At 46.1% G+C, this 18,205-nt stretch overlaps 2 protein-coding genes across 51 annotated transcripts in view; both read left to right on the forward strand.

Moving 5' to 3' along the window:
- SORBS1 (sorbin and SH3 domain containing 1) overlaps window positions 1–15,547 on the forward strand; it is a 163,853-nt gene extending 148,306 nt beyond the window's left edge. For 33 of the 50 annotated variants that reach the window (XM_035330503.1, XM_035330502.1, XM_035330504.1 and 30 more), the window contains 9 exons: window positions 969–1,083; window positions 1,189–1,314; window positions 2,164–2,358; window positions 4,267–4,995; window positions 6,450–6,566; window positions 10,826–10,885; window positions 11,512–11,702; window positions 12,482–12,594; window positions 13,410–15,547. In XM_035330503.1, the coding sequence (XP_035186394.1) occupies window positions 969–1,083; window positions 1,189–1,314; window positions 2,164–2,358; window positions 4,267–4,995; window positions 6,450–6,566; window positions 10,826–10,885; window positions 11,512–11,702; window positions 12,482–12,594; window positions 13,410–13,477 (1,714 nt within the window). In that variant the 3' untranslated portion in view covers window positions 13,478–15,547. The remainder of the gene's footprint in view (window positions 1–968; window positions 1,084–1,188; window positions 1,315–2,163; window positions 2,359–4,266; window positions 4,996–6,449; window positions 6,567–10,825; window positions 10,886–11,511; window positions 11,703–12,481; window positions 12,595–13,409) is intronic. The other 17 variants (XM_035330533.1, XM_035330541.1, XM_035330548.1 and 14 more) reach the window with 10 other exon arrangements.
- A 1,282-nt stretch (window positions 15,548–16,829) lies between these two features.
- The window catches only part of PDLIM1 (PDZ and LIM domain 1), a 39,899-nt gene continuing 38,523 nt past the window's right edge, over window positions 16,830–18,205 (forward strand). Inside the window, exon 1 of the mRNA XM_035330567.1 lies at window positions 16,830–17,027. Within this exon, the coding sequence (XP_035186458.1) occupies window positions 16,932–17,027 (96 nt within the window). The 5' untranslated portion in view covers window positions 16,830–16,931. The remainder of the gene's footprint in view (window positions 17,028–18,205) is intronic.

The following is an 18,205-nucleotide window of genomic DNA, read 5'->3' on the forward strand; positions in this document are numbered from 1 at the left end:
TTATGGAGGGAAGGGAATGCTGCTGTGAAAATAAAAGTATGAAAAGCATTTGCCTTTTCGTGAACCTGGAGAGTCTCTCGTTTTAACATGGCTAAGGAGGGAAGAAAGAAAAGCAGGTTTCAGTGAAGGAGCAGCCGGTTTCCTTCTCAGGTGCTAATGCCCTGGGATGGTTTTGTTATATGTTCTGTAGGTGATGATTTGTAATGATTTACACAGCATCTCCCCAGGACCTGTAATAAAACTGAAGCAAATGTAAGGATTAACTGTTGTATCCCTAGAGGAGAACATACCAGAGAACCAGACAAAAATAAAGCAGAACCTGTGAAAATCATTTTAAGAAAGGCTGGGTTTTCTTGTGAGGACCCATGTAGTAGGTTTATAAGCCTAGTACAAGCTTCCCACAGTGGTTGTTCCTCAAGGTGCAGACATTGGTAATTTTAGCACTGAAGACTCTGGGCTGAAATCCCAGTTTTTAGGCCAGGTGAGGTCAGTGGTTGTACAACCACTGGCTGACCATAAGCATAATATTTACAGGATCAACGTTTGTGTGTGAGAGAGGTCATCTAATCAGCAAACTAGTTTCCATTAAAATTGTGTCCTTTTCGAAGGCTCTTGTGTAATGCCTATTTTCAAAACAGGAATTGAGCACAACTTTCAGTCCTTCCATATGCAACACAGAAGCCAGTCAGTGGCATCTGTTGCTTGAGTTTGACCCCAGTCCTGCTGAGAGGGTGTGTGGTCAGTAGGGCCCTCGTAGGTCTGCTTTTTTGACACGATCCCAAAGAACAAGAGAGTCCCTGCACATCGTGGTGTGAACAGGATAATAATTCTCAACCTATAGCTTTCACCTTGGTTGGAGTGTGATATATCAATAGGGCTGATGCAGATCATGGTACCTACGAGTTGCTGGACAGGTAACACATCTGATCTCTGGTGATATTCTGATGGAGTGCTTGTGCTGTTAACAGGGAACTTCCTCTGCAAAAAGGAGATATTGTTTACATTTACAAGCAGATTGACCAGAACTGGTATGAAGGTGAACACCATGGCAGAGTTGGCATCTTCCCACGATCATACATAGAGGTAGCTGGAAATGTTCTCTTTTCTCACTCCCTTTCTCCAGTGACCACTGGAGAACTTCATGAACTTTTTGCATGTGACTCACTTGATTTTGTTTGTTCATTCTAGCTCCTTCCACCAGCTGAGAAAGCTCAGCCCAAAAAGCCATCACCATTGCAAGTATTGGAATATGGAGATGCTATTGCGAAGTTCAACTTCAATGGGGACACCCAAGTGGAAATGTCCTTCAGAAAGGTGGGACTTCTGTTGTGCTATTGAACTGAACGCAGACAAAAGTTTTTTTATGCTACTAACTTGCAGTTTCCAAATGAAAACTACAGTAAGATTAAGTCTTTAGTGGTCTGATCCTCCCCAGTGGAGATGCATACAGCCATATGAAAATGGTGATTTGACAAGAAGAAAGCTGTTTTCCCCTTCTCTCATTCTACAAGCTACGTTGTTAAGCACAGGCAGGCAAAGTTCTGTGGTGCTGGAGTGACTGCCTACATTTGATTGCAGAGTCAGAGAATAGGAATTGGGTGGTGTAATGGCTGTTCAGAGCAGTCAGGCATATTTACAAAGAAATGCTATTTAATCTCTCAACCAACTCAAGTTTTTTTGATGATCAATTTAGATCTTGTCAGCCTTCTTGTCATTACAAGTGAAAGTGGCACTTGTAGTTTATATTAAGGGTCTGAAAGTCACTTCATTTGTCAGCAAAACATGAGAGATCATAGAGACACCTAGCTTAAACTGCAGCCTGGTGCATACTCCCTGTACACTTCATACCCCTAGAGGTCTCACAGTCATTCATTTTTTTTTACCTGGCTTTAGTACATATAGACTTGAAAACATGAGGTAAGTGTAACTGAGTCTGTAGGCAGCATGAAAGAGCACCAGAAGATCTGCATCTCCTTCTCTGAACTGAAAAGTACCATTCCTACCCAGAGGTTAGTGTAAGGACTGCTTAATTTGGGAATAAGGGAGGCCGAGAGCCACAGATTATTTTAAATTATCTGCAGCAAATTTAAAAGTGTAATACGCTTTGGAATGATCATATGTTAATATGTTGAAGTCAGAACTACATTGCCATTTTTTCAATAGGGTGAAAGGATCACATTGATTCGACGAGTGGATGAGAATTGGTATGAAGGAAGAATCTCTGGCACCAATCGCCAAGGCATCTTCCCTGTCACTTACGTGGAAGTACTCAAACGGCCAGTGGTCAAGAATGCCATTGATTATCCAGACCCACCTATGTCCCTCTCTCCTAACCGCAGCATGACAGCTTCACCACAGGTATTTGGGCTGGCTGCAGCCAGTTACTGCACCTTGAGGAACAGAGGGATGTTGCCATTGTTGTGCAGGAAACAATAGGTGGGAAAAGATCTAGCTAATACTAGTAATCTGCACAGTAAAGCCCTTGTGCTCCCTGCAGTATGCTGGAACTGCAGGAAAAGGTGATGTTTCATTTACCAGAAAGGTTAATGAATGAGTAATTTGGGGATTTGGAGACTCAGCTTTTCTTCTCTGATCTGTAGCTTGAATTCAAGCCAGGGCGAAAGGGCTATGGTTAATAGCCATCTGAATAAATTTCACTGCCAAAGATGGAATGAACTGGTGATCCAACCTCTCCTGAGTGGGTGTTTACAGACCTCCACTGTGATGAGTGGATTTTTTATTATGATTATTAAAAGAGCATTATCATGGACTGTTACATTCCATAGGAGCCATTACTGTTGATCCCAGTTGGCTTGAATCATGCCATACCTTTACTACAAAATGTTCAGGTCAGGACCAAGGTTTTAGGAGACAGGGTCATGAGGGTGTCCTGTAGTATTTGCAACTGTTTGTAAATGAGCTCAAGTTTAGCGAGTGGACCTCTCTGGGATCTCTCATGAATTCACTATAAACCATACTACAGTTCAAACTAGAAATCAAAATGGGAGCAGATTACTGCATGGGGAATGTGGGAATCCCAGAACGTTTGCCATGGAAAATGTGTCAGGGAGGCAGTGAGTCTCTAAATCCCTTTGTTTTGCTCTCATTCTGCAAATACTCATGCTTTTGAAGGTCAGCATACATGTCGAGGATGTGGCTGTGAGGTTCTGGTGCACCCATTCTCTCACTCGGGACTGAAGTAAGGCTGTTCTGAGGTCAAGACTGCAAGGAATGAAAGTGGAGAATTGGGATCAGGAGGAGGGGATGTACTGAACAGGACAGATGGGAAAGACTGTCAGGACTCAAGCCTGGAGTCTGTTTGGATCGTCCCTAAAAGGAGTGCTTTTATTCTTAGCCACTGTGTAAAGAGGAGGGGCTTGTTGCTTCTTTGGGGTTCCCTGTGAAAGTGGTCCCCAGATGCATTTTTCCATTTGAGCTTGGCAGTCTCTCTGTAGCTGTGGCCTGTCTGCCACCAGCTCTCTGCAAGCTCTTCTCCCTTTGGTGGAAGGGATTGTAACCAACTTTCTTTGGTTTCCTTTGCTACTCTTTTTAGTAAAGCAGATCTCTTCCTTACTTTTCTGCCTAACTTGGCAAAGGACTGAGAAACTATCTAATCAGTGCTAAAGTAGTTGATCTCACTGATGTTGCTGATAGTAACAGACTAGAGCAGAATTTGGTCCTGTGCTCTACCTTTATAAACATAGGACTTTAATCATCCAGAGCCCAAATAGCCATAGCTGGTTTTTTTGATCGTTTCTCCTTCACAGCTTCAGCAATGCAATTTTATTGAGGAGCAGGCATTACTGATTGTAGGGTTGGATAAAGTCAAAATTCATTGCAGCAATGAATTCTGACTGGTTTCATAATGTGAGCTGCTGAAGTCCCAGGTATTACTGCCAGGCCAGTCAAACGCTATGTTGCTATCCCGGATGGTGGCTTCAACTGCTCCCTGAGGGACTTACGGCATACGGTAAGAAGTATAAGGTCTTCCACAAGGCATTTTATGTCTGGAATACTGGCAAAGACTGGGGAAATGTATTAGGAACACAGATGAGGACTGGACTCCATGGTTGGGGTAGCTGTGCACAGCACGTTCTCTGACAGGGTGCGCCTGTCCATGGAAAATTTATGCACATGCTTAGTCACAGATCTGCTCCTTTCCATGCTCGCTCACTCTCCTTTTACTTTTGCTCGGTTGCTTTGTATTTTCCTTTCTTATTTTTGTTCATTTCTTTCTTTTTCTCTTCTGCTTTTGTCTCCTTCAAGTCTCCCAGCTCTGAGCTGCTCCATACACCAACTCCTCCGCCTTTGCCTTTCGCACGCCGCGCCTTATCTCCAGAGGTGCAGGCGGTCACATCCGAGTGGATTGCTCTGACCGTGGGAGTGTCTCCTAGCACCACTCCTGCCATAACTCCTCCATTGCCTCCTCCGCCTGAAGCCTCCCTCCCTTACACTGACTCTCTCGCGCCTTCTGCTGCAGCCAGCCCTTCCCCCTCGGTCAGCCTCCACCACTCTCATCTCTCGGGCTCCTCGACTCCCAGGTCCATTAAATCCCCATTGCCCTCTCATTCATCCAGGCCTCAGTCCTCCGCTCGCAGTTCCTATCAGGCCACTCCGCAGAGCGAAGAAAAGTTTGTTGGCTCCCCGTCTCCTGGCATGAGCTACTCTAACTCCCCTCGCTGGGCAGGTGGGAGCCCTGAAAGCATCCTCGCAGAGCAGCGAGGTACCCCTGGCAGCCAAGCCTGGCTCCAGAAGACCAGAGAGGGCAGCAGCAACCCCGAGCAGGGTTCCTATGCTGGGCCCAAGATCTCTGTTGAGCGCTGCCTGAAACCGTCCCAGCTAGACATGCGTGTGAGCCCAGAAAAGAGACCTCTGAGTTCCTCTGAGGACAACCAGTTGTGTCAGGAGCTAATGGCTATTGTGCAGGGAGGTAAAGCAGAGGAAAGAGGCATGAGGAAAGGTGATCTGGGAAAGTTTCAAAGCGGGGAAAAGAAGGTACTTTTCCTGCATGTGTGTGCACTGCTCTGAATCCCTGATGTTACTGGTGTGTTGGGGTTTGTGCTGCTCTGCTAGCCACACACAGCCAGTGGCTGCCACGTGTCCTGTTGGTGACCATAAGACCTTCATCCAGGATTCACCAGTGGCATTTACTGGACAGCAGGTCAAAAACTTTTAGAACAGGGCTCAGGAGCCATGTAGTGAGAATTATTCTAGAACAGATAATAGCACAGGACTGACTCAGTTGGTCGTGTACAACCAGGTGACTGTCCCAGACAGTGGCTGTTATCAGATGCATCAGATCATAGAATCACAGAATGGTTTGGGTTGGAAGGGACCTTAAACATCGTCTAGTTCCAGCCCCCCTGCCATGGCAGGGACACCTCCCACTAAATCAGGTTGCTCAAGCCCCATCCAGCCTGGGTTGGATGCAAGTATCACACAGACCTCATGCCCCTGTAACTCACCACATAGAATACAGGCAATTATTTGATATTCAAAGATTTTCCAGTGTGCAATGGACCATCTTTGGTAATGGCATTTATTTCTTCCCCCTAAATGCAAGCACTGAAACTTCTTGTAAATGTCAGCCTGGCTTGTGGAATCACAAAAACTACCCCTTGCTGTGGAAGTACAGGGTGGTTGATCCTGGAGTCTGTGGATTAGTGAGCTTTAGTTTTGGATGTGCAAGACTAAGTCAGGGAGGCTTGCTTCTTATCTGTGCTTTGAGTGGAATTTATTAAATTTGCATATCCAAAATGCTGTGACGTGGTCCAGACCCAAATGCGAATTAGACCAAGTGTTATTTTCCCACAAGAGTATTTAGGTGTGTTAGAAGAAGCAACACAGGGGAACCCTCTAGAGTTTTCTACATCTTCTGCCCACAGTCTTGGTATAGATCTGCCTTACTTTGCAGCCCTCAGTTGGCTTGGTGTCCATTGTGGGCTTCAGCTAGCCAAAATACATTACAGCATCCCCATGCTCCCTTGTACAGGAGTGGGAGTTTGGAGAGCTCAAAATCATAGTGTTATAAGTAGCTTCTTTAATGCAATGTGATGGCCTCCTTGGCATGCCCTATCTGGCCGATGTTAAATAATGAAGGACTGTGGTTTCTAAGATGACACGTTTCACACTGGGAAATCTTAGGACAAATAGCTTGATTTCTGCTTGAATCATAACCAGAAGCATATTGAAAGCTGCGTAAAAACTATGCTGTTTATCTTCTGGATGTATTTTTAGCAGCATTTTCTACAGGCATAACCTGCATGTTTAAAACAGAATGAGGTGGTGAGTTCAGACAAATCAACTAGGAAACTGCACCTGCCCTTGCATGGAGTTCAGTTTGCTGTGTGTGCATCAAATTTTACTGCATAGCAAATGCTCTTATCACTAGGAGTAATTGTGATAAGAGTGCATGTGCCAAGCTGACCAACTTTTCTTTTCTTCAAAAGACTGCAGACTCAAAAGCATTCTCTTCATCTGCTCCTCTCTCTTCCTCTGCCCTCTCTTCCTCTACTGTCACAACACAGCCACCTCCCAGACTTACACACAGAGTCAATAAGCCACAGGTAATCATCTTTGCTGATTACTCTTCCATTACTTAGAGTTGTATCCATGCCATGACATTGTTTTGTCATATGCTTGTTTATCCATTCAATGATTTGACAAATGAGATATTTATCCTGCCATTTAAGTAAGCATTTTCATTTTTAAAATAAAAATAAAATAATTTTAAACAATTTCCAGGCTGTGCAGAAGGACAGGTATGGGCAAAATCTTCAGCTGGTGCAAACCCACATAGCTCTACAAGTCATTGGGTTTCTGCCAGTTTGCACCAGCTGAGGATCTGATTTTCTGTTCCTTCAGAGGATTAACTCAGGACTTCTTAGTTCTTCAGCTGCTAATAGGTTCTGACCTTGCATTCCTACAGCTTGATTTCATTGCAAGGCAGTATCGGTGCTTTGTTAGCAGAAACAATAATGTGTAATGTACTTTGGTTCAGCTTTTGTTTAACCACATGAGATCAGGATTCATGGTTTGAGTGTCTCAGAGCTGGGATAAGGCGTGCTCAGGTTGGTATCAGCTGTGCTGGGGACCTGTCCCAGCCCTCTCAGGTAGCTCAGAGGTTCTCAGCTCAACTGCTGAGAGCCACAGTCATCTTTAAAAGAGGTGCACAGACACTGCTGTAACCAGCTCGGCCTCAGCTCTGTGTGGTGGCTCTTCCCGGCTCCAGCAGTGAGCAGTGCCCTCTGCTCCTGGTGACTCGTCAGTGCTTCCATGCAGCTCCCACACGATGGCGATGTTTGAAACAAAATGCTCAGAATCAGCAAGAAATGGACTGAGGTTGGAGCAGTAGGTTTGGGGACAGCAGTCGTGGCTTGATCAGTGAATCATGCAGTTGCTCACGCAGAATGAGTGTGGGAAAGAGTAGCCAATGATACTTATTTTCGTGATTGCTTTTTGAGAGAGAGATCCAGTTTTAACCCTGAAGTTTCCCTGTGTCCTTTACTCATCTCATTTCCCATGCTGGCTAGCATGCGCTTCTATTTTGGGTGTTACACCTGGATGTAACAGGACTCCGTGGCCTTTTTTTGGAGTTGAAGTCAAGCCAAAATTTATGTTCTGTGCCTTGACAGTCAGCCCATTGTCAGTGTCAAGTTAGAATTGTTTGACAGTGAGTAGTCTTGGCCTCCTTGCCAGCTCTGAGCCTACAGCTATTTAGGGACCAGGAGTGGGATTTATATGTGCAAATGACTTTCCCATCACCTGCATGGCCCATACAGAGGCTGATACCTTCAGCAGAACTGCTGCTAATCCCCTGGGGGCCTTCTCAAAAATCCGTTGTCTTTTCATTGATTTTAATCAAATGTGAAGAGCATTTAGTAAATGTGGAAACAAGCCATTGCAGACATTGGGAAAGCAGGGTTGTGTCGTCATGAGAAGCTTGACAAGGGTCCTGGCTGTGCCCTGGCAGTGTGAGGATTCTCTGTCTGGGGACAACCTGCTCCATTCTGCTTGTGCAGAGGCAGGCAGGGCAGTGAGTAATTTCACTTACTTTGTGCTGGCAAAAAGGAGAGGAGTGGGCAGAACAGGCCTGCTCGGACATCAACACAGACCAGCTACACTATGTTCATTACTTAGCACTGCCTACACAGTAAGCTGTTACCCCCACCCAGTGGTTTGCTGCTGCTGCACTGGTCCAGCACCACAAGGCTGGTTATCTAAGCCACAGCTGCACATCCTGCAGCAGGCATTGGTACCTCATATGCACAGGAGATTCATTTTTCTGCTGTAGACACAGCCTTTAGCTCCTGCTCTTGGGGCCAAGGAGTACTTGCATGAACTCTGACAGCCTTTAGGTCAGGCTGCTGTGCACTGCAGCCTTTTCAGCGTCCTTTGTGAGAGCTCTTGGGCCAGCTTTCCCCTCACTCCCACCGGAGATGGGGTTTGACCACAGCAGTTTTCCTGAGCAGTCCTCCCTGCTCATGGTTCTCTGTCCACGTGCAGGAGCATCGCTGCTGCTGTGTGCCCGTCTCTGAAGGATGCCAATTTGTCTGCCTCTGTCTGTCTGTCTTGTTGGTTTGTTCTGCTTAGCTTTCTATTTGCTCATGTCGTCCTTTTAACTCCCACCAGAAAAGGATTGGAAGACAACACATAAACAAGAGCTGCAACAGGTAGACACACTGATGACACTCGATTCTGGTAGGAGCGTGGTGAAAGCACTATTGAGTAGCCCCAGAATCTTTCTTCCTAACAGTAAACACCTGCCTTGGGACTTTTCTAGGCTCTTAACATGGAACATCTTTCTGGTATTCCCACAAACCTGTGGTGCTCCTTAGATCCATTCTCAGACTCCTTATGAGGTGGAAACAGTGGCCAGCTGTGCTTCAGAACTGGCTGTATTGCATATTTGTGTAGTCTGAAGACAGAGGCACTTAGGCATCTGCTTAGTCTTAACAAAGCACTTAGTGTGACCAAGAGGGTAGCACTTGGGTTGTCCTGATGCTTCACGAATGCTTTGTCACTCACAGGGCCCTCAGTTTAACTGCAGCAGCTGCAGGACTGGCTCAGCTTTTTTTGGGGGGGGGAAACCTCTGTGTTTTGTGCTTCCGAGGTGTCAGGAAAGGGAACGTGGCCAAGTTACTGATGTTTGTATACTGTGCCTGTGGATATTTCAGATATAAGCCAGTACCATGGAACATTTAGAAAGTAGTGCTAATTTTTTAGCTCTCAAATAACTAATTTAATTCAGAGCTATTAATGCTTTTTAGAGAAAAGCTGGCCAGGGAGGTCACAAGTAATCACTGAGAAGCAGACCATGCAGTCTTAGGGAGCTCATGGAGCTATTCCAGCTGTCAATGTATTAGTAAGGAGCAAGGAAGCACTTTCCTGAAATAATAATGTTTAAAAAATCGTTCTTACAGCTGCCTCTCACCTCAGACTGGAAATTGGTTTTCCCAGCTATTTTACCACCTGGGTTAGGTCTGATCTCATCAAATTTGATGTACTATATTCAGTTGCTCTGCGCAACATTAATTTTAAACTTATAATTATTCTGTTAACCTTTCAGGGCTGATGATAGACAGGCAGAAATGACTTCCAGAAATTCTGTCATTATTTCAGGCTCCGCAGTAAATGCTTTGAAAACAAATTCCACTGCAATTATCCCATCCAAATTAATTTTATTTTCTCTCTGTAGAAATATGCATGCTAATAGGACATTGTGTCTTAGGGCAGTGATTCCAGATCCCAGCCCCAGGCAGCACAGTTGATTAAGGGGGTGTTGTTGTGGGGTTGGCTTGGCTCGGAGTGGGTCATGGTCCTTGAGAAAAGAGACAACTCTCTTTGGAACCATGCCCATTGTATTAGAGGTCCGAGAATTGGTTCAGAGGAGCTCTGAGAAAGGGAAATAGGCAGGGATGAGCTTATCCAAACTCCCTGAGCGTGCTTGCATTGAAGGTGTCACAAAACCTATTTATCCTCTGCTTCTGCTCAGTGCCAGGATGTGATAAGAAAGCAAGCCTTTCCCTAAGACTGCGGTGCAGCCACATCTTTGAGAGCACAGGATGACTGAAGGGTACTGTTGAAGTAAAGAGGAGGAGGGAAAGCATAAATTTGAGGCATTTGGAGTTTGGGTTGAATATTATTTCAAATGATCACAGAGGAAGGCAATGTTCTGTATCTTATCTGATCCGGTTTGCTAATCAGTACTGCACAGATTGTTGGAACTGCACTAGTTCAGGCATTTACTAGAGCACATGTACAGCATTCCCCTTGCTTTCAGTAGGTGTTTGAATATACAAAAGCATGCAAAACTAGGCTCTGGATATCTGTGTGAATTTCTCAGTGTTTTTGTTTGTTTGTTTGTTTGTTTTTCAAGAAGCAAGCAAGTTCTCTCCTGTGTCAGGGTCACTGAGGACTTTTCTAAAACCAGCAGCAGATTCCTCTCAGCGAGTTTGATGCACTCAAGCACATGCTTCTGTCCCTGTTTTTCACCCCTACAGGAATGCAACATGATGCTGTGTACCATTTCTGGTTGTAGCTGTGTCCATAGTCTTCCAGCTCATCCTCTGAGTCCCTGCTCTAAGCTTCTGTTTCGCTGTCACCTTCCTCTTTGCAGCATCCTGTGTGCTGCATTACTGTAGCCCTAATATCTTGTTTAAACGAAAGACCTTGTTGTCCAAAAAGAATGGTGTTGGGGTGGGGAGGGGAGGAGTTGTTCATTTTCTTTTGTTGTCTGCACACCATTTATTTATTTATTTTTAATTCTGACCAGTATGACATCTGCTAAAATGTCTTCCTTATCATTTGCTTGGTGATCACACAGCCTTCCCACCATTCATTGAGAGCTGGACCAGATCTCACAGAGTCTGAAAAGAGCTATGTGGTAAGGCCACTGTTTAAATCAGATGTGTAGTCCTAGCCTCTCTTCACCCAGGCAGAAACATCTCAATAGAATATAAAATGCCAGCACCATTTTTAGCTGCAAAGTAGGTACATTTTTATCTATTTACATTGTTTTGTTTGCAACAAAAGTGGGGAATTTAGCACTTAGAAAAACTGCCATAGTCAACGAGAAGTTGGGCTAATTGTGCTGCCAGTCCCTGGACATAAGCTAAATGAAGCCAAATGCATGGAGAACCCACCTTGTGGTCATGAACTGACTTCATAGCATTTTTAATGATGCCACTGCAGAACTAATTGCAACCTCTTATGCTGCTGCTTTTTAAACTATATGTATATGTATTTGTTACAAATCTTCAAACTAAATGCCAAATTCTTCTGTATCTTGCCTGTTTTTCCATGCTTACACCTGGATCCCTTCTGCACTCCACTACCTGGATGTTTACCTGGATCTACAACTTTTTTCTTTTTTTTTTCTTTTTTTTTTTTTAACTGGACTTATGTACTGCATCTGGAATGTCCCATCTCTTCCTGTCTATATTATCCCCTCCCTCCCCCTGTTGACTGTTCTTTGGGTGTTCTTGGATGTCAATGCTGCCTACCACGCAGGAAGCTGTTTGCAATGAGATCATAAACATTGCAGAAAAGTCTGTTCATTACTGCAGTACTATTTCTCAGCCTCTTGACTCTCGCCACAAGGTGACCTCTAATGACAATAAACCATCTCTCATCATTTCTCAGCAACCTCAAGCACAGCAGCAAGGAGCCAGCCCTGACAGAAGTCATACACCACGAGACATGTAAGTCCTTTTGGCTCCTGTCTCTTCCAGGAGCCTTGTCTCTTACTGGTGGTGAAGATGGGGTGGTGTGAAAGCTTCAGCGTCTCAGGGGTTACATTCAAATAATGGGAAAGTGACAGCTTTTCTCTGAAGAACAAAAATAGCCACATGATCACAGTGAGAATTCTAAAATTGGGACCTTTGTGTCTGTATCGCACCTGAAGCAATGACCTCATGATCCAAGACTGGGTCCCCTTTGGGCAAATGATTCATGCTGCTTACAGAGATCTCTCAATGCCTTTGTATCTGAAGCTGGAGGTGAATTAGCATCCACTAGCTACACCTGGCTCATATGGCATGAATCATTATGTTCTCCCCTTTTCGTAGCTTCTCACAGCACAGTGAGCAGTCCCAACACTCGTCACCTCATGCATTGTTGGCTAGGTCCAGGGAAGAGTAGTTGGTTTAATGATCTGAGAGACCGAGTCTGACATCTTCAGTGGTCTCTGTTGGGTTTAACCTGAAGCTGCCATTAATCTCGATGGTGTGTTTCGCCATTGGTTTTGAGAGCAGTAACCTGCACTGTGCACTGGCGACTGAAGTTCACTGAAAATTGGCTCCTAAAATGAGTCTTCACTTCCCCCAGCCTTTTCATGCAGAATTGAAAGTCTCACATCAGCTTTATTTTCACTCCCCACCACCAGGGGACCCAAGCATCCACCAAATTTGCCCAGAAATTTCTTAATGAAAGGATGTCAGGAAAATCTAACAGCTGATGTGTGCTATTTTTCTGGTTTCAGAGTTAGCTACCAAGCCCTCTACAGCTACACTCCTCAGAACGATGATGAGCTGGAACTGAGGGATGGTGATATTGTCGATGTCATGGAGAAATGTGATGACGGCTGGTTTGTGGGTGAGTGTGACACTTGCCAGGCAGCAGGGCTCTTTGAGATGCAGATGGGCGATTTTGCAGAGCATCTAGAAGATGCTTTCATTTGAAGAATCAAAAGAAGGTGAAAAAAATCAACTCAACTTTTTTGGTGGTTTCTCATCTTTTCACGCCAAGAACGTTAAAATTAAGCTGCAGGGTGATGGAACTTTGTTTTCCTTGCTAGCTGTCTAGATCTTCTTCTTTGTGCTTTTGATTTCGCTTTTCCTCCTGATCCTCCTTGCTCACACATATAACTGGGCAGCAGAGGGAACCAAGGAAAGCTGGATTTCTGTATCTTTTCCAAAGCTGAGGGAGCTGTGACAAGTTACAGAAAGTGGCAAGTAGGGGACAGAGGGAACACTTGTATGGGAGTTGCAGTCCCTGGAAACCCAGCCTCATTTGTAGATGTATATTTAGCAAAATCTAGCCCTGTATCTTCAAATAGTCTAAGTCTGGACAGTGCTGTCCATCTGAGCAGTGCAAATCTAGACTCATCCTTTATTGTTGAGGAAGATTAGTTCATCTGAACTGGTAGGAGTTTGGCTCCTAGCCTATAGGCCCAGAAGTTTTCACCAGCACCTTATCCATTGTTAAAAGGAAAAATCAAAGATGATTATTAGCAGACCTAGTTCTGATCTCTTCTATACCAAAAGGCTCTTTGGCCCAGACTCCTATTTATTTTTAGAAAGCAATGCCTGGAAGCAGAAAGGGCTGCCATCTCAACCTTGGTAAACCCCTAAGTCTTCCTTGCATGGCTCTGTCTTACTCTGGGTTCCGTGTGTTTTATTTTGCTGCAGGTACGTCCAGGAGAACAAGGCAATTCGGCACCTTCCCAGGCAACTACGTGAAGCTTCTGTACCTGTAAAGTAACAGCGATCCCACAGTGACAAAGATGGGGTTGTTTTCCAGATGGTGTTTTTAATCAGCAATGAAAGAGACAATTTATGAATGTAATAGACAGGAGACAAAGTGTTAGGAGGATGTGGTTATGTGGTACAGTATTGAGTTGAATGTGCAGCCCTGCTTCCACTGATTCAGGGTATGATTTGTTTGCTGAAGAAGAGACAGTTTCTAGTTTACAGTGCTGCCTTTGTGTATTCTTCTCCCCTCCCCAGCAAAAGTTCTGGTGATAATCTTAATTTGTATGGAGTACTTTACCTCTGAGAAGGCTTCAGGGAAGCAAATGGTATAGGTTTTGTTTGTGTGTTGAGATATGATAGTGCTTTTGGAAAGTACACAGCCTTGCAGCTGCTCCCTTTCACTGGCAAGGTTCAGGAAGGGCAGGCTTTCTGCCTTGCCGGAGACTTACTCTGCTCTGCCTTCCATTTCCACCGAAAACCTTTCCTTCATGTCATGCACCTTAAGACCCAGCACAGGCAGAGGATAGTCAGTATGGTTTAACTGCAGAGCTCTGTGTGGAAAAGGAGTTTGGGACTGGTAGTTTAATCCAGAGAGGTCAGCCAAAACATACTGCAAATGTGCAAAAAGCCCAAACCCCTCCATATACGTAACATATTACCTACTTCTGCAGGGTTTTTTCTTTTGTGCAGGGTGTGTGTGTGCGAGTGTATTGTGTGCATCAAAACAAACTGAGTCATCTTGTCTAAAGAGAAATTGGCCTGGTTTTGAAATTTGTCTGCACAAAGACTAGAACCAATAAACAAAACGTCAGTGAGAGCAAATCCTGCTTCTGAGTCCGATGGCTGGTCACTTTCTCAGCTTCTCCTGTCCTGTTGATAGCCCTAGAGGATTTGAAGCATGCTCTTTGGGATGAAGACTTTGCTTTTTTCCTGGCATTAAATCTTAATGGCGTTGATAAATCTGAGCAACGTGCCGTTGAGGGTGCCTTTTTTTGGGGGTGGGGGTGGGAGGTAGGTGGTTGATGCTAGATCGCCGATAAATACAGACATTTTGGCCGCCTCTTAGTCAAACAAAAAAGTCTAATCCATTTGGAAAGCTGTGTTTCCAACAGTTATTACCAGTCATAGAGATTTGTATTTCCTTGAGGAAAAAAAAACATGGCTTGCCTGTGTGCTTGCCTGTAAACCCACTAAGAATACTCTTTTGATAGACATTTTGTTATAAAGAAAAAGCATAAACAAAACCAGTTCTCTCAGACTCTGCTTCCTACAGTTACCATACAAATAGCAAAGGGTTAGATTGCTATTTTGTCATAAGCCGTATTTAATAATATAAAATGCCTATTTTTATGCTGACGCTTTTATACAGATTTATTAAGAGTAACTACAACTAACTGTTAGCACGACTTGCAATATGTTTTGATAAATTAGCCATGCTCCTGGGTTAAAAATCAAGTAGGCTTGTCTTCCGCCTAGGTCAGTGGAAGAGAAGACTCGGTGTCTCAGAAGTTTGACTGTAAATATGTATATTTAACTTTGTACAGACAATGTACTTACCTTGTATAGAAAAATAATTTAAACACATTGAGTGAAGGGAGGAAAAGAAAGGCAGTTGTGAAAGGTTGGGATTTTTTCCACTTTTATTTAAATGATGGAATTCCATGTGTGTTCACATAGAGTTTTAGCACAAAATATCCACTATGAAAAGGTTTCAAATATGACACAAAATACCACTGTTTTGTTTTTTTCTACAGGAGATATCATTAATCCTGAATCTTATTTATGGGTTTGTTTTTCTGCTTTGGGTTTGTCCTCCAGTTATTTGCAGCAATATATATGGCCTGTTGTTAAGATTGGATAACACCAAATGAATCTATCCAGCAAATTAACACGATGATACTGACTGTATATAACCTACTCATGTAAAGGTTTATTTCTGTTCTTGCTCTTGCCATTTTAAGTTGCGCACACACATGCGCGCACACACACACCCCACAACTTATTCTTGTGTTGATTTTTGTTTCTTATTGCAGTGGATTACTATTTGATGATTAATAAATGGAAGTATTGAATTACTACTGTGTTTCTTGTACAAATTATTAAATAAAGCCTATTCCTGCTGTTCCTGTAGCAATGCACTTTGTACCAATGCCCCCTGTGGCTGTGGCCATACTGAGCAGTAGATGTCTGCCACGGGTCTTCCCTAGCATCCTGCACCTCCAGATCCTGCTTTTCTTAATAATTAAGCAAATTAAGTCTAGAAATGCTGATGGGAAGGCTGTGTCCTTAACATGCATCTGCCACCTGAGGCAGGCTCTTGCACCAGGGTCCTGTGCCTGGTCACTGGTGTGCTGGCTAGGTGTGCTGCTTTGATACTCTTCTGTGCCACTTGTAGAGCATCTTGTCATTTTGTACTTACTAAAAGGTGCTTCTAAACCTCACCCTTGGCTTTGTACCTCAGCAGTCCTGCCAGACCCTTTGGTGTCAGCAGCGCTGCAGGCAGGGGCTGGGGGCAGCAACCCCCAGGCAGCAGACCCACTCCTCAGCTGGCTGCTCCTCCATGTCCGGGCCTTACCCCCTGTGCTCGTAGTAGCTCCAGCTAGATCAGCCCGTTAATTCTGTGTACAGCTCATAGGAGAGCTTTTTAATTCAAGTGCTTGAGGTTGTGGCTTCACTGCTGAATGAACTGAGTCATTAAATGAACGATGAACTGAATCACTCACGCTGCGCTGGACCCCTGCTGGAGGTGGTGTGCGTACGTGCGTGTGTACGTGACGTTACACGTGATGTGGTGGGCGGCAGTAAGCTGAGGGCAGTAACTGAGGTCTGTAAGGGGGGGGGATTGCTCGTGATCACTCTCTCCTGGATATTAATCCTAGCAAGTGTCTCAGCCTCACTTGCTGACCTGTGTGAAGAATTCCTCCTTTTGTTGGTGATGCCACCTTTAAGGGTACCAGGGGAAATAAATAAATTAAAGCAACATTCTGCCTAAAGCAGAGACTAATCAGAGCTAAACTAGTGAAAATGCAATCCCCTTGACAGCTCCACTCGCACTCACCAGCTCCCAGAGGCGTGTCCCTCCATTTGGGAAACCGTGAAATTCATCTCCCCCGCCACCATTAGGTTTCAGAGTTAACACCGCAGCTCCCCGAGGCGGGACAAGCCCCGCTTGCCCCGGAGGTGCCGCACCGGGGCACTCTTGCCTGCGGCTGGGTCGTGCCTCGGGGTTTAGCTCCGGCACCAGCAGCTCCGCACCGCGGCAGCCCCAGGGGCTCCGGCAGCGGCCGCCGCTCCGCCTCCGGGGCCGGCCACGGCTCAGCCCTTCTCCTCCTGCCCGGGGCCGCGGGGCCGGGAGCCCGGGGCGGGCCGGGGCGGGCCGGGGGCGGGCCGTGCCGAGCCGAGCCGTGCCGAGCCGAGCCGTGCCGTGCCGGTGGTGCCGGGCTGGGCGGCGAGGTGCACATGGGGACGCTCCGCATCGTGCTGCAGGGCCCCGGGCCCTGGGGTTTCCGCCTGGTGGGCGGCCGGGACTTCGAGCAGCCCCTCACCATCTCTCGGGTAGGGCTCGGCGGGGCCGGGGCGGAGTGGGGGGGACGGGGGCTGCCCGGGACCCCTGGCGGCTGGCACGGCTCGGCTCGGAACGGAGCGGCAGCGGGTCCGCGGGAGACGAGCCGGGGCTGACAGGTGGCTGCCGGTGCCGAGACTGGGTTGGTCACACAGCCATGTGTGTATGGGGGTCTTTTCCTTTTCTTCTCCATTTTTCTTTTTATCTTTTTTTGGACGATCTGGGAGAAGCCCGCGGCAGCCGGTGCCCGTGCCGGTGCCCGCTGCGGGACCGGCCGCTCTGACTTGCCTTGTATAGCTACAGGAGGATCCTTTGTTTACAGGAGCCGCATTAACCTCTGCAAGTGCCTCTCCCTGCTTCTATTGCAAGTCCTTCTTACCCCCACCTAAGGAAAAATTAGGAAACGACGGTTAAAGTTTCACATCCAAACGGTTTCAGGGGTGTAACTTAACTTGCCCATCTCTGCTCCAGCCAGCAAAACTTCAGGGCTCCTTGTGGCTGCCCCGCTCCCACCTGCACCCCAGTGTCACCACCTGCAGGTGCTCGTGTCCTGTGGTGCTCCTGGCAAAGACCTGGGTCCTGCCCCGAGCTGCTTGCCACACACCCAAGAAAAGTGGGGCCGAGCGTGCCCGTCTCTTCCTGTGAGGGGACAACGCACCCCAAGCCACCCGTTGCTTCACGTGGGGTGCGCTGCTCAGCATCCCGTCGGGGCTGCCCGCGGGTCTCCCTCCGATGTCATGGAAACGTCAAGTACATCCCACTTCCCATGGCCCTTCCTCACCTGGGGCCCTTGGAATTTGAAGGCAGTGCAGAACTGGGACCAGGCCACCGCATTCTATGAATCCCTCCGAGGCGAGGGAAATGGGGTGGTGAAACTTGTGATTTTTCTAAATGTCTCCTTCCTTGGGCTCTCCTGCTGCTGTCCTGCTGTTGGGCTGCAGGATGGTAGCGCTGGTGAATGCCTCAGACCCACAGCAGGGGGGCTGTTATTAATTTTCCCTCTGTTCTCCTTCAATTGCAGTCATAACGCCACATTCTTGTAAAGCATTTGTTTGGGACATGAAAGTAGCTTTAGCGTAGGGGAAGTGATATTTAGTACATTGTTATGGTAATTGCTGCCATTTCCTTCCAGCCAGAGACTCTCAGGCAGCACTATGTCTGAAGTCCCACC

This window comes from Oxyura jamaicensis, chromosome 6 (assembly GCF_011077185.1).
Source record: "Oxyura jamaicensis isolate SHBP4307 breed ruddy duck chromosome 6, BPBGC_Ojam_1.0, whole genome shotgun sequence".
NCBI lineage: Eukaryota > Metazoa > Chordata > Aves > Anseriformes > Anatidae > Oxyura > Oxyura jamaicensis.